The 22708-nt window shown below is 34.5% G+C and overlaps 1 protein-coding gene across 1 annotated transcript; it reads left to right on the top strand.

The window, feature by feature from the left end:
- Nucleotides 1–20493: 20493 nt before the first annotated feature.
- LOC129242766 (transmembrane emp24 domain-containing protein B-like) lies at nucleotides 20494–22123 on the top strand. Its single transcript, XM_054879598.1, has 4 exons — nucleotides 20494–20854; nucleotides 20926–21189; nucleotides 21415–21582; nucleotides 21651–22123. The coding sequence occupies exons 1-4, from the start codon at nucleotides 20627–20629 to the stop codon at nucleotides 21705–21707; spliced, it is 717 nt and encodes a 238-aa protein (XP_054735573.1). The 5' UTR covers nucleotides 20494–20626; the 3' UTR covers nucleotides 21708–22123.
- The last annotated feature ends 585 nt before the right edge of the window (nucleotides 22124–22708 follow it).

Below are 22708 nucleotides of genomic sequence, written 5' to 3'. Positions count from 1 at the left end.
GGATATAAAATTGAAAGCAAAATGAGTATATTTAATTATTGTGTATTTATTATGATAAAATTACTGTAATTTTCTATACAATATATATATAAATATTAACATTTATTTTCTTCTTTTTATAGGTTCTATAACTACTTTTTTACATAATTACCTACATACTTAGGTACATGCAGACAAATATGAGAAAAAAATTCAAATTTCATAATTGTATTATAATAGAAATGGATTAATTTTTTATTTCTTTTTCGCTATTAATTATAATAAAGTGTAGGTATACTTTAACGGTTATTACAGCTAACAAATTTTACAACTGAGCAAAAGAAAACCGGTAATATTATTACTATAGAATACAGCTAGAAAATAGTGCTGAGCTTCAATTGATGCAAAAAATTACGAAAAGTCTCAAAGAGACATACATAGTATATGCAAACATTTGTATATCGCTGAAAAAAGTTAATATAAAGGTCGAAATATATTTATAATCATATTAAAATAGACAGACAGTCATCAAAAGTAAACGCTTTGACAAAAAGTGTACACAAATTTCTAGTTGCTGTGCTTAAATGACTTAATCAAATTATTATTTCTTACTATATACATATGTACATGCATATGTAAGTACATCCTGTGAAGTATGTTAAGTTGAGACTCTTGATTTTTGAAAAGAGAATTATTATTTTCACAGACTAGTAACAATATTCACACTGGAGCTTTTATTTGGGGACTACTATTAGTGCCCACTAATCGTTGAAGTGACTACTGGTGGGTGATTGAATCTTGGCATGAAAGTTCTTGAACTTTCAGTGTTTATCAAAAGGGGGTAGTATGGTTAATTCGGTGTAAAACAAGCATATTTTTCGAAATTTTTTTTGTCGACACAGTTGATTTATTCAAAATTTTAAAATTACTTCATTATAAAGTCATATTTAAAGAATATTGTGTGAAATTTTCATTGATTTTTATGAAGAAATGAGTTGGTGGCAGCGAATCTTCGCGGACGTCTCATAAAAAAGTTTTATTGCGGTGTCCCTCAGAACTCATTACTGGATCAACTAAAATCAAAAAACCAAATTGATTTCATCAGCTAATAAAGTTTCGCAGGTAACAACGTCGATTTTTTTTTTTTTTAATTTTTTAAAGCGCTTTGAAGTCAAAACACCGATTTTTCATAAAAAAAACTTGAAAACTTTGTTGTTTTAAAATATGACAAAATTTAAAAAAAAAAAAACTCGACGTCATTACCTCGTGAATAAAGTAAAGAAACAAAAAAACCAAATTTGAAAAGAATCGGTGCAGTAGATATGAATCTACAGTGGACACCGACCGTAAAAAAGGCAAGTGTGAGAAAAACGCCTTTAAAGATTAGGTAGCTATTTTCGGCAGCGTGAAATCCGGTTGGAGAGGTAGATACTTAATCCTTTGTGTCTTTGTCAATTTTACTCTAATGCACTTTAAACTTTCACACAATAATCTTAAGATGTTATAGAATAATTAAAAAAAAAAAAAAAAAAAAATGAAAAAAAAATACCATACTACCCCCAAAAGGCATACTAAATATTTGTTACACAAAATTTTGAACTTTTAATAAAAAAATTATATACCAATGGGATAATTATGCCGTGTAATAAATTCATGGCGGCATTTGCTTACTTTATCTCATTAGAAAATAATACGTTGTTGTTAATGTTTTTGTAACAGTTGTGAGCTACAGCGTGTTAGCAATGGTAGTCAACAAAACAAAAATTCGGTAAATTTTACAGTTTTTCTTTGATAAAGGTAAAAATGCAAGCCAGGTCGCTGAAATTTTAAATGGTCTTAATGATACTGATACTGTAACAGTCAATTACGTGTAATTTCGATTTCTTACATTCTGTTCAGGCATTTTTGATGTAAAAGAAAATGTCAATAATGTCGAAAATGACGATAAAATCATAGAAATAATCGAAGTTGACCGAAATGTTAGGAGTTGTAGCATTGCCCAGGAGCTAAAGATCGACCATAAAACAGTTTTGCGCAAAAATATCACGCAAACATAATGGATTTAGTTTTGCTCATAATATATTAGCTTATATATATATATATTAGTATAATTTTCTTTAACTCCGGTTGGAACGTAGAACCGATTCCCGTGGAAACGACAGGAAAATATGGCTTTATTTTTACTTACAGAGCAATAATAACTCGAAAAGGCCGGGTTTACTTGATGTATTATATATATAATTTTTAATATGACGTTTGGAGAACAACCGAACTCCAGGTTTTAAGGCTGAACTGAACCGAACAGAATAGAACTTTAATCAATTTTCGCCGAAGTCGAACCGAACATATTCAAGTGCCCAACTAATAAATAAGCAATGAATTTTTAAAAGCCCAGTATTTTTCTTCATAAAAAGGAAAAAAATGGTATATAATTTTCAATTACATTACTTTAAGCTAATAAGCAAAATGATATGTTTGTAAAAATAATGAAAAAAAAAAATTTACTTGTGTACCATACATGCAGTCATCACTGTTTCCTTGAATCCCAGCGGGGCATAGGACACCATGTAGTAGTTATTTAAGACTCATAGCTGAATAATTTTACGTTGTAATGTAAAAAAAAGCTGACTTGCAGCACTAAACAAATGTTCAAGAACTATAGGCGATAAAAGATAAGCAGATATATATTTGAAAGCACTTTTTCCTACAGAAAATGTGGCTTTTGATACAGGCATTCAAAAATTTCAGAATTTCTAGGCAGCAGATATTCTTAAAATAAGTGGCCAATTTATTTTTGAATGAAAAACAGTTTTTTTAAATATGTATTATTGTTGCAAATCATATTGATATCGCTGAAAACATAAAAATTAAGTAACGTTCGGCCAAAGCCTGTTTTTTTTTTGAGATTTTACCGAAGCCTAACCGAAAGGCAGCTGCACTTTTGTGACCGAACGTGGTTGAGGCTGAAACAAAAGTCCGGTTGTTCTCTAATGACGTTCTCTAAAGCAAACGCTTCACATTACAGTCTATTTGCATTAAGGGGGGAAGCTGGTCTAGAATTTTGAAAAAATCGAAAAATTTTTTTTTGTCTTAAAAGGTGCTTTAGGGTCTTAGAAATAATATACCAAATGAGGGATGCCAGCAAAAATGTCTAAATGCCCAAATTTTTCATTCGACGGCAGTGCCTCGCAGGTATGCCCCGAACGCTATTTACAACTTTAAACGCGTTTTTCTCGAAATCACTTTTTTTAAACTGGCTGAAGACATAACTCGAACAAATCTTTACCGATTCTTACGAAATTTTGACAATACATTCGAAATACCTTTCTCCGGAGACGTACGTAGAATTTTTTATTTATATTACATAGTTTTTTTTTTAATCAACAATTTTATGTCGTTCTTTATAGTGAAAATTGTAACTTTTTGTTCAAACGTGCACAATTTCGCGAAAAAACAAAATATCGAAAAAATCCTACGTACGTCTCTTTCTGTTGTTATATAGAAACTAAAAAAAATTTATTTTTTGATCCAGGACAAAAATTAAGGAGTTTACGTCTTCGGCAATGGACCCACTAAAAAAAAAGGCGCCTTAGGAGAACTGCTGGACAGCGGCCATTTTGAAATTAATTCAGACGAAAAATTTTGTATTTGTACCATGAAAGCTATATTATTAAACCTATTTCACAGATTTTCGATTGATTCCTTTGTTGAGTCAAAATAAATTCATAAAATATGCCCATTTTTTGCGCTCTAGACCAGCTTCCCCCCTTAAGAGCTTAACTGGCATTAAGAGTTCTGTTAAATTTCAGAAAAATTTTCAATACAACATAGGCAACTCAAACTGCTAATTTTTGTTTTTATTTGAGGTTCGTCGACCACTGATGGTTACAGGAGCTGCACATAAGGATTTTTATTTATTTATTTATATGAAACATAATTATATATTATTATAAATAACTACATTACAGTAGTAAGGCAACTAGCCTCTAGGGCTATTAGCCTGGCATTTTTATATAACGAGGCTAATTTGATAGTTTCATTGGTTTTGTTTGTTTTAGAATTTATTTATTCGTTTACTATCTAAAATATATATTTTTGCTGGACATAAGGGGCAACATTTTTGTCTGGAATGTAAAAAATGTAAGAACGTTTTTTTACGAGTTAGATTTACAGGATTTGCAGGGTTTACAGATAAACGTTTCTTTGCGAAAAATAACCGATTTGTTTTCTTTTTTATTGCGAGTCATTTATCGCTTATCCTTTAGTGAGAAGTCTAAGAAGCAAGATTTAGGGTTTACCAATGACAACCAGCTGTATTTTTAAACAAAACTCATCTAGAAACCATTAAACTTTATAAACTACAAAACTATAATAATAAATCAACTCTAAAACGAAATAAATGAATAAAACATAAACATTTTCGGTGGCAACACAAGGGGCCCCTACATATTTGGCCGAGGTGCGTCGTAAGACAGCCACTTTAGCTAACCTAGCCTTGATTGGTTGATTAAAGTGGTGATTGATTCAGAATCCAACCAGCGCTTCCGCACAATTTTGTTGCCACATCCTCGTTAGCAACTTGTTTAACGGTTATTTACAGCATGACTATATCCAGTCTATGCGATTTAAGAAGCTTATTAGGTTGTTGACATCTAACCTAACATAAATATTTTGAAAAATTTCCAGTGAATTTCAAACTTACACAGATTAAGAAGCTTTGATGTTGTTATGTTGTTTTATCAACTTGATTGTGATGATGAATGAGAGCCTAAGTTAAGTACGGAAAACTATTTTATTGTTGAAAACTAAGTTGAACATTGAAAACTATTTTGAACATAAATATAAGTTTTTAAATTGAAAAACTGTTAGTAAAACTCCAAAAATTGTATCACTTTTCAATCTAATATTAAAATTAAGCAACTTTTCTATAATAAATTTTTCACTGAAATATATTAACTTTTTTAATTTATAAGCACAAATATGTATACTAAGAACCTTCTCGAAATTTGATTTTTATTTAATTTCATAATCACAATTTTATTTTTAATTATTTCATTGTCTTATTAGTCCAAAAGACATATGTATGTATATATTAGTATTTTGTGCTGCCAAATTTCATATGTTCATATGTATGGCGAAGTCATTTAACCACAGCAATCCCTGTTGTTGCGTCCCGGTATGAGTATAGAAGCTTTAAATACTAGGATGCCCATAGCATCCAATGCTGATAGTTAAGATGAAGCTTTAAAAGCTGCAATTTATTCAGTTAAGTACGTAAATCTGTTGTTCTCTACCTCTTATTTAACTAGTCTTTCTGCCACCCAAAAGGCAACTGAAATGTCCTTTATGCTCATGACTGGTCAAACAATATACAACAGTTGAACACCGAATTGCTTTTTCCAATAATGTATTTAAATGCAGATACAAATAAAGAGGAAGCAAAAAACCAAAAAAAAAAAACCAAAAAAGAAACGTATGAAGAATAAAAAATACAAGTAAAAGAATCGAGAAAAATATTTAGAAATTTAGCTCACTTTCTATACGCAAATAAAAAATAAGCATTAAATCTAAAATATAATATATAAAGCAAAGAAATATGATGAAGAATTATGAAATCGAGAAAAAAAAGAAAAAAAAAAAAACCAAAACCCCAAACGAGGTAAACTGTATTTTTACTATAAAAACGCGGTAGATTTGTGTGAATGACCGACCACACAGCAAGATTTATGTATAATACTTATATATAATGCTATAGATACGTTGATGAGATGATAAATAACATACATACATAAAAAAATATACTCATTTTATAATATATTTTTGCGGGAAAGATTTTATACGATGCAATGAAACCAAATAAGTAAATTAAAAAAATGAAAATAACTATAAATTTAAATTGCGATACATACACACATACTTATAAATATATCTAAATAATACATTTATACTTATGGATTATGATACATATATACAAAAATAAGTGGAAGAAGCAAATCAATAGCGTTAAATAGGCAAATGAGCAGCAAATTGGAATAGATGAACGAACTTTATATTACAAAAGAGCATATGAAATATAAAAAAATTAAATATAACAAATAATTATAATATGCATTGAAATCCACTATAATATTGCAAAAACAAACAAACGATAGCAAAAATTCGAAAAATTTGCAAAACTATGTACTATATTTCCTACCAAAAATCGAGAACTGTGGGGGAGAATTTATTAGAAAACTGTGTATCTGCATTCATTTAATCACAAACATCTTCCAATGCTTTTTTTTGTAAATGCAAATTTTCCACAATGCGACTGAGGGGAGAATTTCATAAAATATTTAAATTATTCCAAATAGTTTATTTATTAAAATCTTTGCTTTAGAAAAAAAAATTTCGAAAACTTCCTAATTAACTACAAAATTTAGAAGAAATAACTCAAGTCAATGTGAAAATTATTCGCATTCAGAAATCAAAAAAAATAATAATAATACTCACAATTTTATAGATCTTCATTGACATATTTTATTTTTTTTCACAAGATTACAGAGAAAGATCCACCTTCGTTTGCTTAATATTTTTTTCCGATTGGTTGTTAAGAAGCAGCAATGTTACCAAAGTTAAATTTTCGACATGGAACTCATCAAACAGAGAGGCTTTCTCTTTCCTCTCGCACTAACGAAGGGTACCACGTTGAAATATCTTAAGTGTTGAAGTGTTGGAATGTTTTCGGACAATATAACAAGTAAATAACGGATCCGATTTCGCTGAGATAAACGCACGGTGTGCCATTAATGCCGCCTATTTTAAAGATTGATACAAAAACGTAGTATTTATTTGAAATGTTCTGATGTTTTTATTGTTATTTAGACATTCACTTAACTTCATTAATGGCTCGTCAAATCCAGTTCTAGAGTTTAGGACTGGGATCTGGTAATAGATTAGATTAGATTAGATTTGTGGGGGGTCGGACAAGTCCAAGCACTCAGTCAGTAGACCATTGTACTACACCCGGATAGATATCAGTAGAAGGAATTGTGATAGGAAAGATAAAAGGTGGATGGTAAAAACGGATAAATTAGTTTGAGGTCACTCTTCCACAAATCTCTTGGATTCATTGATGAACTTTAAGAGATCCGGAAGAGGAAGAGTATGAACTTTGTCCATACTCAGTGTATCGCAACCCAATATCCTAAGTCTGATTCTGGAAAATGGACCGCTACAGAGAAAATGCTCTGCAGTGTCGTCATCTTCAAGACAGGATAGGCATATCGGGCTGACCACGACCCCCATGGTAGCCATATGCTGACCACAGACGTTGAGCCCTGTGATTACATCCACCAGTACTCTCAGGCCCTTCCGGCTGAGTTTTAGGAGAAAGGTCGCTGTTTTCCTATTTGGTTCTTTCATAAAGCACTTGGCAACTCTGCACGAGGTCAACTCAGACCAACCTCCTCTGTGGGTAGACCTCATGTAGTCGTCCATCCATAGTTAAATTGATGCGGAATTGACACCTAGAAAGGGGTCAGGGCCTAGTGGCGTACTTGCAGAGCCTTGATTTGCTAATTTATTAGCTAACTCGTTCCCTGTAATACCACAATGTCCAGGCACCCAAATAAGACTAACTTTGTTGTGTTTTGCAACAATGTTCAGTTTTGTCTTACATTCACCGAGTAACTTCGAAGAGCAGCGTGGGTTAGCAAGGCCTTTCAGTGCAGCTTGACTGTCACTACAAATTCCAATACTGTTGCCCCGCCACTTTTTCTCAATTAGTCAGTACCACACATTCAAGATGGCATAGACTTCCGTAAGGAATATCGTGGCCATCTGTCCAGTGGCATAGGAATACTTAGTGTCTTAGTGTCTAAGTACCAGCAAGATCCGCTTCCATCACTGATTTTGGATCCGTCGGTGTACGACAGCCACCCGATTGTCCACCGGCATCGAGAACAGTGTGCACCGCTCTGACAACTGGTGGTCTATCTGATTGTGGCCAGTGCTTACTTCATTTCCCCATTGCTTTCTTTCGAATTTGAAGATATAGAGGTTGCAAGTTCAGAATGGCATTAGGGGCATCACCAGATGTCGTACTCATGGCACCTGTGATACCCAAGCACACACTTCCCTGTAGCTTGTTTAGGGGTTTTACTCTGGAATTAACCATTGTGGCTTTCCACCATACTACAGAGGCGTATGTAATAATGGGTATAATCAGGGTGATGTACAGCCAATGTCCTATCGCCCCATGTCTTGCCAAAGGTTCTCTTACACTGCCAGAAGACTTTTAGTGTTCGAGAGACCTTCTGCTCGACGTGCTTCTTCCAGGTAAGTTTACTATCTAGGACTACTCCTAAATATTTAACCTCAGAAGATAGTTGCAGTGTTACCCCTTTTAATGTGGGTAGTAACAGGCCTTCTATATTGCGTTTCCTAGTGAAAATCACTAAGGTACTTTTTGTAGGATTCACCGAAAGACCATGCAATTCGCACCAATAGCTACCTGCATTTTACTGCATATAACTTCAAGTGATCGTCCTGAGATTAGTACTCACACATCGTCGTAAGAAGAGAATCCACCACGAAGCGCCAAAGTAGGGGAGAGAGTACACCGCCTTGTGGGCAACCTTTCTTCACCTCAACCCTGACTCCTTCATCGCTTTCTCTATCCATGGTAAACAGTCTTTTGGATAGCATAGAGTGGATCCATCTGATAATGATTTCTTCCACTCCATGACTTCTGCTAGAAGAGCACAGCTCCTTCACAAGCTCCTTCAATGTCCACAAATACACCAAGAGTGTACTCTCTTGTTTCCAGCCCTTTTTCGATTATGCTAACGCACTCGTGCAGAGCCAATTCGCAAGATTTCCCACTTTGATAAGCATGTTGTCTGACGTTGAGAGGGTTTCGACTTAGAACTCTCGTCCTAATGTGCTTCTCCACCATACTTTCCAGACCCTTAAGCATAAACGATGTCAGGCTTATAGGTCTGAAACTTTTTGGTAAAGCGTAGTTGTCCTTGCCTGGCTTTGGGACAAATACAACTTTCACCAAACGCCACAATTGTGGAACATAAGCGTTCGCAAGGCTTGCCGTAAAGATTCTTTTCAAAGCCTTTATTAGTTGTTCTCCGCCTCGCTTGAGCCTGACTGGGTAAATGCCATCGGGTCCTGAGGACTTAAAGTTATCGAATGACGAGAAGGCGAACCGTATCGTTTCCTCGTTAACTATCCTGGATGCAATAAACCAATCAACGTCTGCTGGTAATTATATTGACATGATCAGATTGAGCGATAGAGCTTTGACCAACAACATTCCTCGAGCCAGGGAAATGTGTTGAAAAGAGAACATCGTACACTTCTGATTTTGAGTCCGTATAAGTACCATCTGGTTTGAGCAGTGAGTCTAGCCTAGCCGTCCGGTCTCTTTGGAGGGCTTTGCATAACCTCGCTGAACTCTTCCATTCCTCCAGTTCACTGCAGAAGGTTCTATAAGAATCCAATTTAGATGATCTAATTTTCTTTTTATATTGCTTCCTGGTAATAGAGTTATTACTTGATAATTTTGCAGCCGGATGCCGTACGCCATCTACAAGCATCAGGTAGCGTTCCATTTTCAGTAGGTAGGCCGCCGGCAGATTCTGAAATTCGAGAGAAAGCTTTTTTTTAATTAATATAAATACGAGTGATTGAAGGTTTAGTGTTCTGAAAAACGAATTATTTTTTAATTTCTGAACCCCTTTTTCATTCACCCTAAAAATGAATTATTAGATTGGGGAATAGGTTCATAGCGTTTTACCGAAGACTTTTATTTAGACAAAAAACAATAATTATATCAATAAGCTAATGAATAATGTATATATTCGCCGTTCTCATCTCTCGACCAATTTGTTGATGCCATTCCGCCAAAAATCGTCTGGTCTGCTGTCAAAGAAGTTGTAGAGCCAGTTTTTAAGGACCTCTTTGTTATCGAACCTTCATATGGTTTGACAGGGAGCGGAAAAATGGTAATCGGTCGGTGAAAGGGCCGGATAATACGCCGGATGCTGAAGGACCTTGCATTCGAGCTCTTGGAGTGCGGCTTTGACGACTTGTGCAACATGGGGCATAGTATGGTCGAGAAGGAGTATGGTTTAACCATGTCGATTAGGTATTTTCCGTCGAATAGCCTCATTCACGTCGTGAAGCTGGACAATGTAGAGCTCCTTGTTGACCGTGGTATTCTTTACGAGCATTCCCCAGTGCACCATGCCTCCCAGTCCCATTAAACACATGTCATAATCTTCTTTGGATAAAGATCCGCCTAGACTCTCGTCTTTGGCGTATGTCCAGGATCCATCCACTCCTCTCTTTGCTTCGTATTGATGTATAGGCACCATTTCTCATCTCTGGTGACGATTCGGTACAAAAAGCGACTTTCTTGCTTTTATCGCTGAGCTTGTGAGGTAAATCCTATTGATTGAGAATTGTTTATGATCGCATCTATTGCATTTCTAAGCCTCAAAACTAATAAAATATTAAATAACTCAAAAATACAAGTTGTATCGAATAAAAACTTACCCTTTGCCAAACAGCAAACAAATTGTTGTAAAATAAGTGCATTAACGGTTATTGACTTTGCGGTTATTTTAATAATTTTAATAGAAAATTAAATACCCGCAAAAGAGGTTTTTAAGGGGTAACACCACTGTACACGCGTAAAATAAACACGATTTTTAAAGAATTTTTTTGTATAGAAGGAAAGGGAAAACAATCACTTTGATTTGGGAAGTTATTATATTACTTATATACTAAAATACAAAACTACAAAGTTTGATCGAAAAATTTTACAAAATGGCGGCATAGGAGACATTTTTGTAATGTGGTTTCTCTTGAAGGAGCTCCGCGGCACGCAGCACAGAGGGTGCAAATTTTAATCTGGAACAAAGAAACATTTTTTTTCTTGGCAAGCTTGCTTGGAATTGGCAAGCATTTGAAGGAAAAAACTCTATTTTGGACTAAAAAAACGGCACTTAAATAATTATAATAATCGTTTAAATTAATCTATCGAAAATCCCCTACGCTCTTCTCTTAAGAAGGTTATTAGACACACGTAGTGAAAAACCTGATTAAAAATATTTAAAATTGTTTGAGTTATGCTGCGTGCCAATTTCAGAAAACGTGTTTTGAGAAAAACGCGTTTAAAGTTTGGAAATTTGGAGAAGTCGTTAGGTAGCAGTCACTAGCGCTTGGTTAAAAGCTTAAAATATTTATGAAATAGACTTCGGTAACGTATAAAACTTTTTGTTCTGTATTTTAAAAGGTTCAAAGAATTTTTTAAGCTTATAAAAAAAAAATCAATTTTTTGAAATTTCTACAGTGGTGTTACCCCTTAACAAAAAGATCCTACGCGACCATTCCAATCCATTAAAAGTGCATTTAACATATTGTTAGAGGTTGTTGCTTCCCATTGGAAACATCCAATCACAGAGGTTTTTGGCGCAAGGTGGCCTTCAAAAGGCTAAGGGAAAAGATAGTTATATTGCAATTGGGCGTAGTGTGGTTGCACGCATGCAAATTATTGTAGAAAAATAGTTCGAAATAACGAAATTAAAACCGCGTTTTTTCCAAACCGTTGAAATATTCGGAGTTATTGGCTGCGCAGATGCGAAGCTCTGAAAAAAAGCAAAGCTGCATAAAGATCACAAAGTTTTCATAACAGAAAAGGAATTTTAGCATCAAAGCAATGGTTGTAGGCACAATTTACTGAGTATGCATCAAATACGCAAATTTGAATTGAATTGAATACTAACAGACAGTTTTCTTGGGCATTCGTTTCTCAGAATTTCCGAATTCACTTTGAACTCATTTCAGAAAAAAATGGAAATGCATAAGTGAGAGTGAAACACAGAACACCTTTTATCGGACGTATAGTGATTTTTCTTTAATTTACTCGGAAGCGAATTACAGAACCTCCCTGTATATCAAAAAAATATGCCGAGTTTAAATGCCAGAAATTGTTCAATTTTATAAATTTTTTCTGCTAATTTTAAAGACATTATTTAATATATTGTCTTACTTTAAACTGCGTTATGATTTTGTTGCTTCTTCAAAGAAATGTACCGTTTATTGTTCAGAGTTCACCCTCAGTTCATTGTAAGATATTTATCTCGCTAGAAAATTTTGCCTAAAATTGCCAGACTTTTTTATAGTTACCTAACATTTTAATCCCTATATAATATACTGCAAACACAAAAATTGATTACAAAATTTGAAGTTCGAATTAATTACGCTTTGTTAAACGGCCGTTGTTTATATACTGATTGCGAACAAAAATTTACAAATCAAAAACTTAAGTAGTTATAATTCCAAAAACCTAAAGTAAATAACCATTAAGTATCTTCCTTTTTCGAAAACCGCGCCATAAGAGTTTCAAACTTTCCACCTACATTTATTTAATCATTTTGAAATAAAATATAATAAAATAAATCAATTATAGATCAACTTAAAGTAATATTAAAAAATATACGTACATATATATACATATTAAATTTTGTAATTAACTGGCACGTCGGCAAACCGGTTGGCGTTCATTGAATGAAGTCTTGACTGGAAGCTGGTAAATAGGTTTTTAGTAAATTCAATAAAATCTCAAAGTATCAAACTGCAAGTATCGAACCAATAAAATCTGCAGTCAAGCAAACGCAAAAATTAAATAAACAATACTCTGCATTTAATCAACTAACATATTGATATACGAAGCCATTGCAAGCATTTACATACATACTACATAGGTGCAACTATTTTCTGCAAAACACTAAGAAGTCCAGTACGATAATGCTAGTTTCTTACGAATTGAATATAAAATTTAAGCGCTTTCATCCATTTGTACCCCCGAATCTCATTCATGCATAAATACGTAGTATAAATTAGGGGTTCACTGCCGAATTTTCCGGCCAAAGGCTCCAGTTATTCATACACACATAAATACATAGTACATACTATACAAATTGCAAATAGTAAGGCATAAATGAGTATTACATAAATAACATCAAATTGTTAATGCATTTAATGTCACACATCAAAACGAACTCGGAGCAAATCAAGTTGAAATATAATATAATATATATGTACATATGTGCATGCATTACAACAACATGTATACATATGTATATGCACATTTATTGTAACATCATTATCATGTTCATAATCATTAGCAAAACGAATCGGTAGAGGGGAAAAGAAGATTTCTTAAAGCAACAATTAATAAGAAAAAATCTATTTGAATCGAATTCATAACTCGAAAAGCAACAACAAAAAAATTATAAACAATAATATACATATACACATATATAAAAAAGGTATAAGTAATAATGAAAACGGAATGATAAAAGGTAAATAGCATAGCGAATCAAATGAATAAAATGTAATAATAAAACGGCAAAAAAACAAAAAACAGCAAAAATATTATACAATATAACGAGTAAAAACAGATGAAAAAGCGAGAAAAAATAAAGCACACTGTTCGAAAGAAATATACAAAGTTTATTACTTTAATATTGATATTTGGTCCCGATTAGGCAATTAAATTTGTAGCTATTTGTGACTGAACAAAAAACTTGATAGTTGGAAGGCATGCTCCAGCGCACGAAGTGATAATTAAAGGTGATGTAAAGGGTGATTTTTTAGCTATTATCCTTTTAAACAGTTGGTTTAAACAGCTGACGCACGTTTCGTGTTTTGTTTCACTGTCAAACATCTTCAGTTTAGTCTATAATTTAACCATGAATCGTCTTACAAATGAACAACGCTTGCAAATCATTGAATTTTATTATAAAAATGCGTGTTCTGTTAAGCAATTTTATCGCCTTTTCTTCCATTTTATGGTCAGTTTAATCGACCCAATGAAGCGGCTATTCGAGCTATTGTGACTAAATTTAGAACCAAATTTACATTATTGGACATCAAACCACCAACACGCTTACGTAGAGTGCGAGCTGAAGAAAATATCGCAACTGTATCGGCCAGTGTTAATGATGACCATCAATTATCGATTCGTCGCCGTTCCCAGCAATTGGGCCTCTGTTACTCAACAACGTGGAAAATTTTGCGAAAGGATTTAGGTGTGAAGCCTTTCAAAATGCAGCTGGTGCAAGAATTGAAGCCGAACGACCTACAGCAACGCAGAATTTTTGGTGAATGGGCTCTTGGAAAGTTGGACGAAGATCCACTTTTTTATCGAAAAATTGTGTTCAGCGACGAAGCTCATTTTTGAATCAATGGGTACGTAAATAGGCAGAATTGTCGATTTTGGAGTGAAGATCAGCCAGAAGAATTGCAAGAGCTACCAATGTATCCAGAAAAGGTCACAGTTTGGTGCGGTTTATGGGCTGGAGATATCATTGGACCGTACTTCTTCAAATATGCTGCGAATCGTAACGTAACTGTGATTGGTGAGCGCTACCGTGAAATGATATCCAACTTATTTTTGCCCAAAATGCAAGAGCTTGACTTGCATGACATGTGGTTTCAGCAAGACGGTGCCACGTGCCACACAGCACGCGTAACAATGGACTTGTTGAGACGCGAGTTCGGTGAACATTTTATTTCACGTTCGGGACCTGTCAATTGGCCACCCAGATCGTGTGATATAACGCCTTTAGATTATTTTTTGTGGGGCTATGCTAAAGCTCATGTCTATTCAGACAAGTCTGCTTCAATTAACGCATTGGAAGACAACATTAAAGCATTTATATGTGAGATACCGGCCGAAACATTGGAAAGAGTATGCCAAAATTGGGCTAAGCGGATGGACCATTTGAAGCGCAGTCGCGGTCAACATTTGCATGAAATAATCTTCAAACATTAAATTATATGGACTGTACTATCGATTTAAATAAAAATTTCATGCATTTTTCTGAATTTTACGTGTGTTTTTTTTGAAAAATTTTCCTATAGCTCTTAAAAATTTACCCTTTAGGATGTCTAATTGCCGATGATGTTGGCGTATGCCGATGATAAAGAGGCAAAGCGAATGGGTCTGGTGGTGAACGAGGACAAAACGAAGTACCTCCTGTCTTCAAACAAACAGTCGGCGCACTCGCGTATCGGCACTCACGTCACTGTTGACAGTTATAATTTCGAGGTTGTAAAACACTTCGACTTGGCGGCCGCCGTAGCCGAATGGGTTGGTGCGTGATTACCATTCGGAATTGGAGTTGGATTTCAAGACTGACTTTGTTATCGGTGTTAATGTTGGTTCCTAAATATACGAAGTCTTTTATATATTTATATAATTGGCGCGTACACCCTTTTTGGGTGTTTGGCCGAGCTCCTCCTCATATTTGTGGTGTGCGTCTTGATGTTGTTCCACAAATGGAGGGACCTACAGTTTTAAGCCGACTCTGAACGGCAGATATTTTTATGAGGAGCTTTTTCATGGCAGAAATACACTCGGAGGTTTGCCATTGCCTGCCGGGGGCTGACCGCTATTAGAAAAATGTTTTTCTTAATTTTGGTGTTTCACCGAGATTCGAACCGGCGTTCTCTCTGTGAATTCCGAATGGTAGTCACGCACCAACCCATTTGGCTATGGCGCCCGCATAATTAATAATACCTAACAAAAATTTTATGAGAATTATGTCTAGAAACCTGTTTTCTTTGCCGGCATCCATTTTATTTATTATAGTTGTTACTTTCACGTTTTTCTTTACACGCGTAAAAAATAATGATCTATTACACAGGAAACCCAGGGTTGTATGTCAAAAAGTATGGTAATTGTCTAGGATTATTTTATAATCTCAGATTTTAGCAGAGAAATTTTGTAGGGGAAATCTCGCTTTTTAATTACGGATTGGGAGTAAAGCAGGAAAAAAATAGATCATCTATCGAGAGATGATTAACGATTTTTATGGCCGGAATTGGATGGTATTGATCTGGACAACGTTTATTTTCAACAAGACGGCGCTACGTGCCACACAAGCAACGAAACCATTGATATTTTACGGGAAAAGTTTCCGGACCGTATTATCTCTCGAAAAGGTCATCACAATTGGCCACCGAGATCTTGAGGAAACGAATTTTGATCTAGATCATACTGATTGTGGTGTGTTACATCTGGAAAAAGAATTGGCTCATCTTAAGGAACGACTTGTGAAGTTGGATAAATTCAAATCCAACGCCAGTTAAATACTTTCTGAGTGGAAGATTAAACAGTTAAAAGCCCCAACAAAAACTATTAAGCGATATATCACAGGTAGGTCTTCTGAGAATGGGAAAACAATCTTTTTTTGCGGTAAGCTTATAGTTTTTCAGATATGGGTTGTCAAAGCTTTTGTGAAACGTACCAAAAGTTGCAGAAATTGTTGAAATTCCGCAATTAAGTTAAAAATATTTATTAAGTTTAGTTGTATTTTATTTCTGTATGGTTTTGGTTAACACAATTGTTTGGAAACTATGAGCTTTTGGATTCGGATATTTATTTTTCTAAAATCTGAAAAAAAACTATAGAAAATATGCGAAACATTTCTAAATTAAAGCTTTACAATCAAAAATTTCATGAAATACTCGGTAGTTAAATATATAGTTAAATTAAAAATATAAATAATTAAGTGCCATTCATAAAAAAAACATTGAATTATTCTTCCCTTTACTTTTTTACTATCTTTTCAGAAAGGGGACAATCTTATGCCCCTTTTTCCCTTACTTCCAAATTGTCTTAATAGATTAAGTAACATTCGAAATCAGTTGTCAAACTTTGCATAACCTTTTATTATTGAATTTTGCTTCCAGCGAATTGTATGAACAACAATGATTTTACAACAACAGCGAAACATCCTTAAGTGTGGGTCTCATATTATAAAGAAAAATGGACACTGAAAAGCTGCGCTCGCAATAGTGCTATTAGATTCTCGCTCCTGTTCTGAGAGTACTATTCAAACAAAGAGCACCGCCATCGACAGAGCAGTTGAATTTTGATGGAGCCGAAAAAACAGCTCGACAGGACCAAGCTGCGTTCGAGCACACCGCGAGCAGTGTGGGATCGCTGCATATGCATAAGTAGGTTGAGAAAGGGAAGAGATATGTATTTTTCGAAGAAACAAGATAGAGGGTAGAAAATTTTACCAAAAAGTTAGTGCTTTTGTAACTTCTGTACAGATCATATTTAAATTATAGAGTAAGCACTTTTCCAGCTTGTTAAGTGATGACAGCAGTGGACCAAGTGCAACTTACACCATATCAAGTATGTATGTATACAAACACACATTTGTTCACTAGGAAGTTCTTAATAAAACTAAATAATTTGAATTCCATACTGTTATTTTTTATAACGACATAAGTTTGACCGCCCAAATTAAAGGGATTACAATAATCTTTCACCATTTTGGGCTCTAGTCGTAAACATTTGCTTTGCCTAGCTTCCTCCTTTACTAATAACATTATTCAAGCAATAGAATCCTTTTTAATTTTAAATAACCTTGTTTTATTTAATAGCACATTTTTTTTAAATAATGCCTCCGACGTCAATTATGATCAAACATGTAAACAGAAATCATGAGTTTTATTTAAATAGTTGGTTACACTAATTCGAATTTAGTTCAGGTGGTTGGCAACACTATGTACGAAAACTTCGGAATTACTCATGGTGCTCACAGTCATCTATGTAAACGTAGGTCCGTGTCAGCTGCTGCGATGAAACTAATGAGAGCCCTAAGTAAATGAGTTCTCACTACCCTTCCGTTTCGTAGCATCGTAGATTTTATCGTAGGATTTCGAATAGTTTCCACAGAAGAGTGTCAGCTGATTGCTCTCTCACCACCCAGTGTTGCCAAATATTATATTTCGAAATCATTTACAAAATAAAGATGGAAACATTTTATCTTTTATTAAAATAACTTAAACACAATGTTGAATAATGTTAATTATAGAAAATGAACTATATGCATTTGTTCGTTTTTGACTTTGGCATATTATACAATGAAAAATTTTAACTGATAACGCAGATGTGTGTAGAAGTATGTATGCAAAAATATCAATGGCAACAAGGTGTCGGTATACGTTTGGTTGCACACACAAACCGATGTGGTGTGCAAATATGTTACTAAAAGAAAGCAGTTTTTTTCTGCGGGATAAGTTTTGCTCAACCTTGTGTATGCTACGTGCTGCCAGACACTCGTAAAAAATACTAAAATACTTTAGAAGATAATAAATGAAGAAGAAGGCCAATACCATTGTGTTTCGTTCATAACTTTCAAAATTCAATACGCAGGTTACTTTGCCTCTGGAGTCGTGTCAAATAAAAGCGGACAAAATCGAAGTATGTTTGGTTTTTGAAACTCGTTTACTCTCATGCGTAACCAAACATCATCAGTCCAACACAGGCTATGCACAATATTTTTGCGTGGAGTTGACTTTTAGGTATTTTTAAAAAATAAAGTTTATATTATGTGTAAATATATATATAAACTTGATATATATATTAAAGGATGTAAACTTGTAAAACTTACACTTCTGGCATAATAGTAAATTGTGTTCCGCTGCACACTCTTTCTGTAGCTTTTAACTATTTTTATTTCGTTCATTTTATTTCACTTTATACGTTCACAAGCTTGCACGTTCAGACGTTCATCTTAAGACTGAATGCCAGGCACTTCTGTTTATATACTTGTACTTAATGCTATCGTAATTTCTACTTGTGGCAGCTCGTATTTTTTCGGAACTACTGCTTTGTCGCGTGACATTAATATTTAATAAGTTTTAGTTCCCCATTCGTTCGATATTGGTGTCAAACTCTCCACCAATGTTGATGATTCGTCATAATATATACATAACAACTATAATAATATAAAAACTGTTATTAACAGAATATTGGTGTTGTTAATTTTGTGAAAGAAAGTCTAAGTCACCATATTCTGTAAGTGTTTCTGAAAATCTCGTACTAACTCTCCAAAAAAAAAAACGAATGTTGCATCATACAACCATACCGAACACAAACTTGAGTGGACTTGTAATTTGTTTCAATCACATCTACACCTTATACTAATAGTGTTTTAACATCTGTCAATTTCTGTCAAAGTCAATCTGTTTTGACTTTTTCGCCTTCTCATGTGGGTTGACTTGCTGTCTTAACATTTAATTTTCAAAATGGCATCAAGTAAATCAGATCACTGTATTCGCGCATTCAAATAGCGCAGTGATATGTAAATTGAGTTGTCAAACTACAAAATTTGGTAAAGAATATATGTGTTAACGGGGATTCTGCTGCTTCCGTGGCGCCGCAATGTGACGATGGATTCTTATAGAACTCGACAAAAGAAAACGAAATGAAAAAGTAAAATTTTTTGATATTTCGCTTAGTTTTCGAGATATTAAATAAAAAAGGTCTCAAAATGCCCTTTGGAAGTTCACTATAATTTGCCTATTACACTATATATTTTTTAACACTTCACTAAAATTCACGAAATATACACTCACACGCGTGTTTTTACTTATTTTTATCCTTATATTCGAATTATTTTTATTAAAATAAAATGCAAATGCATTCGTCCATGCAGTCACTTTCCAATTTTAAACGCGAATAAGAAGAAGATTGGAATGACAACAGTATGGTGTTGCCGGATGCCTACAAATAAAACAAATATATGAACCAAAATATGAACAAAAATTAAGTATTTAGCCGGAGTTGGACTGATGATGGTTATTTTTTTGAAGCGCGGCCGAAGGCCGCCCACGCGAAAAGGTGTTCTACGCAAAAATACTGTGGATTGCGTAGCCGGAGTTGGACTGATGAGGGTTATTTTTTTGAAGCGCGGCCGAAGGCCGCCCACGCGAAAAGGTGTTCTACGCAAAAATACCGTGGATTGCGTAGCCGGAGTTGGACTGATGAGGGTTATTTTTTTGAAGCGCGACCGAAGGCCGCCCTAGCGAAAAAGAGTTCAACGCAAAAATACTGTGTTAATTAATTTAATTTTAATTACTTTATTATTTTTTGAGATACGCTTAATATCATTGTTTTTAAGTTTGAATGAGTTGTATGTTTTTATTTTCAAAATTATTTCTCAACTTAAAATTAGAGCAAAAAATACTGCAGTTTTACAATGAACCTTCTACTGAACATCTCTGCATACGAACTTCGTTTTTATTTCAGATGTATGGCAACACCAACTTTGCGCTAAATTAGAGAACTTTAACATTAAATTACTTGAAAACTAAGCGAGATATCAAAAAATTTTACTTATTCATTTCGTTTTCTTTTGTCGAGTTCTATAAGAATCCGTCGTCACATTGCGGCGTCACGGAAACAGCAGTATTGCCGTGTTAACAATGAAATTCACGGTTTCCCCCTGACATTTACATATATTTTACATAACAGATCTTTTTTATATAGGCATAGATGTGAGGCTGCTCAGCTGGAGAACGTATGTAAATACTATTTATGTTTTCGTTACGTTTTAAGTATATCTGGCCGTATGTGGCAACTCTTATTTACATTGGTGTTTGTGCTACAAAAATGCAGCTGTGCAGTGATTTCTTTTATTATTTTAGACATTCGGCTTTCTGGTTGCTTTTCTTCCCATATTCGCGTTCCTCGTTGTTGTTTTTGTCGTTATGTTGCCTTTGCTTTTAAGCATAGCGCCTTTAGCCATCAAGCAAAGCAAGTGAAAGTCAAAAACAAAAAATGAGTTTTTTGACGTGGCACGCAAGTTTATTACTATCGGTATTTTTCTTAATTTGTTTCCTCACATATACTGCGACCAACAATGCCGAAACGCAGGAAATCCACAAGCCTTGGTATGAGAAGCTACCAGCGGTAGCCATGGATTACAAGGTACACATCGATGCTGGTAAAGAGGACTGCTACTATCAGTATGTGCAGGCGGGTGCCACATTTTACGTTTCATTTAGTGTGAGTACAATAGTTCTTTTTGTTTGGATTAAGAAATGCAGTAAATATGTGTATTATGGATATTTTCTTAGGTTGTGCGTGGAGGTGATGGCATGGCTGGGTTTGCTGTACGTAATCCCCAGAATCAGATAGTGAAACCATATCAATGGCAAGCCACTGCAGATTATACAGATCAAGTCTCTCCTGGAGGCTATTACTCCGTGTGCATTGATAATCAGTTTTCCCGTTTTGCTGGCAAGTTGGTAAACATTTATATCACGGTTGTGAAGTATGATGCATGGGACAAATATGCGAAAGAAATTGAAGAGCTACAGTTGAATTTGCAGAATTTCACAGTGAGTATTATATAATAAGGAATGGTTCTACACGTCGCGAAGCTTACAAATCGCATGAACCGGCTTAATTGTTGTCATGAATATACAGTATCGCAAATCAGTAATGCCAGAAAGCGTATTATTTTGTAATATTTGTACAACGTATCAAAAAATTTATGCCGGGCAATAACGTTTGCCTTGACTGATCTTGGTACATTTACCTTTATATAAAATTGTTCTCTATAGGTTACCCTCGGCACCGTGGAGCGAAACATTAACGATATGCTGTCATACCAATCCTATAGTCGAAATCGCGAAGCCCGTGATTATGCATTGCTAATTGATAACAACGGTTACATACAAACATTTTCCCTATGCCAAATTCTGGTTATCATCCTAGCATGCTCTGTACAGGTTTGTATCAATTATTAGTTCTAATTCAAACAATTTCTTAAATATTTCACAACATTTTTATTTTATAGGTATTCTTCGTGCGAAAACTCTTTGATGTGAAGATATCATCCAAAACACGCATTTGAATTTTGCAGTACTAGCACTTGATGCATTTTCTACTTGTAAATTTAATCACTTTTGAGACCTTGAGTGGGTGAACTAAGAACAAACATAACAACCATGGAAAATTACATACATTTTATATGCAAGCAAGAGTAATTTTTTCTGCCAATTTTTAAGCTCAACATTTCCATATTTTGCACTTAAAATGTTCCAATATGCCTGGCATTAATATTTAGATTGAGAAAAGGAAATGAATAGACTTGTTTAGATATTCTTTTGAAATTTATACTAACGTGCTCTTTTTGGCAGTTTATCACATAAATAATTATGTACTATATCATACGTATATCTCAATATGTATGTATGTAAGCGTGAATGAGTGTATTTTTGTAAAATAAAAAAGTTGAACAAAAAGAAAATTAACGGAAGAATTACTGTACATGTGCTCCTTTTTTCTTCTGGCTGGCTGACGGATTTGTAAATTGCCACAACAATAAACACAACGTTCCTGACAGTCGGAACAACCCGGATATACTATATATCCGGCCAAGGACTGTCACCTCAGGAGCACTCCCCGCGACAACAACAACAACCCGTAAACGACATTCATCGCCACTTTATAACTCTCCCCTTCGAAATGGCATCAACAGAATTTACAACAGAGTTTCACGATACCACGGTAGTAGGTTCTATGTTACTGGAACGACCCGAATTTATATCGGGCCAAAGACTGTCACTCTAGCAGCATTCCCCGTACATGCATTGGGGAATGTTTATGCTGCTACAACAATAACAACAAGGAGTTTCAGTTACAATTACGTGTTGAATGCTGTCTAAGTTAAACTTCTACATATACTCGGCATTTGAAGGTACCCACATGACACCAAACATCTCGTTCCCACGACAGTCGGTTTTACGTTACTGGAACGACCCGGATTTGCTTCGCTTCAGAAGCATTCCCCATATTCCGCCTCATTTTCAGCACATATTCAGCATACTTAAAGCGTGAAAATAAAAATATATT

This window comes from Anastrepha obliqua, chromosome 3, assembly GCF_027943255.1.
Source record: "Anastrepha obliqua isolate idAnaObli1 chromosome 3, idAnaObli1_1.0, whole genome shotgun sequence".
Lineage (NCBI taxonomy): Eukaryota > Metazoa > Arthropoda > Insecta > Diptera > Tephritidae > Anastrepha > Anastrepha obliqua.
Note: the sequence above shows the minus strand (reverse complement) of the source record. Positions and strands in the feature narration are given on the sequence as shown.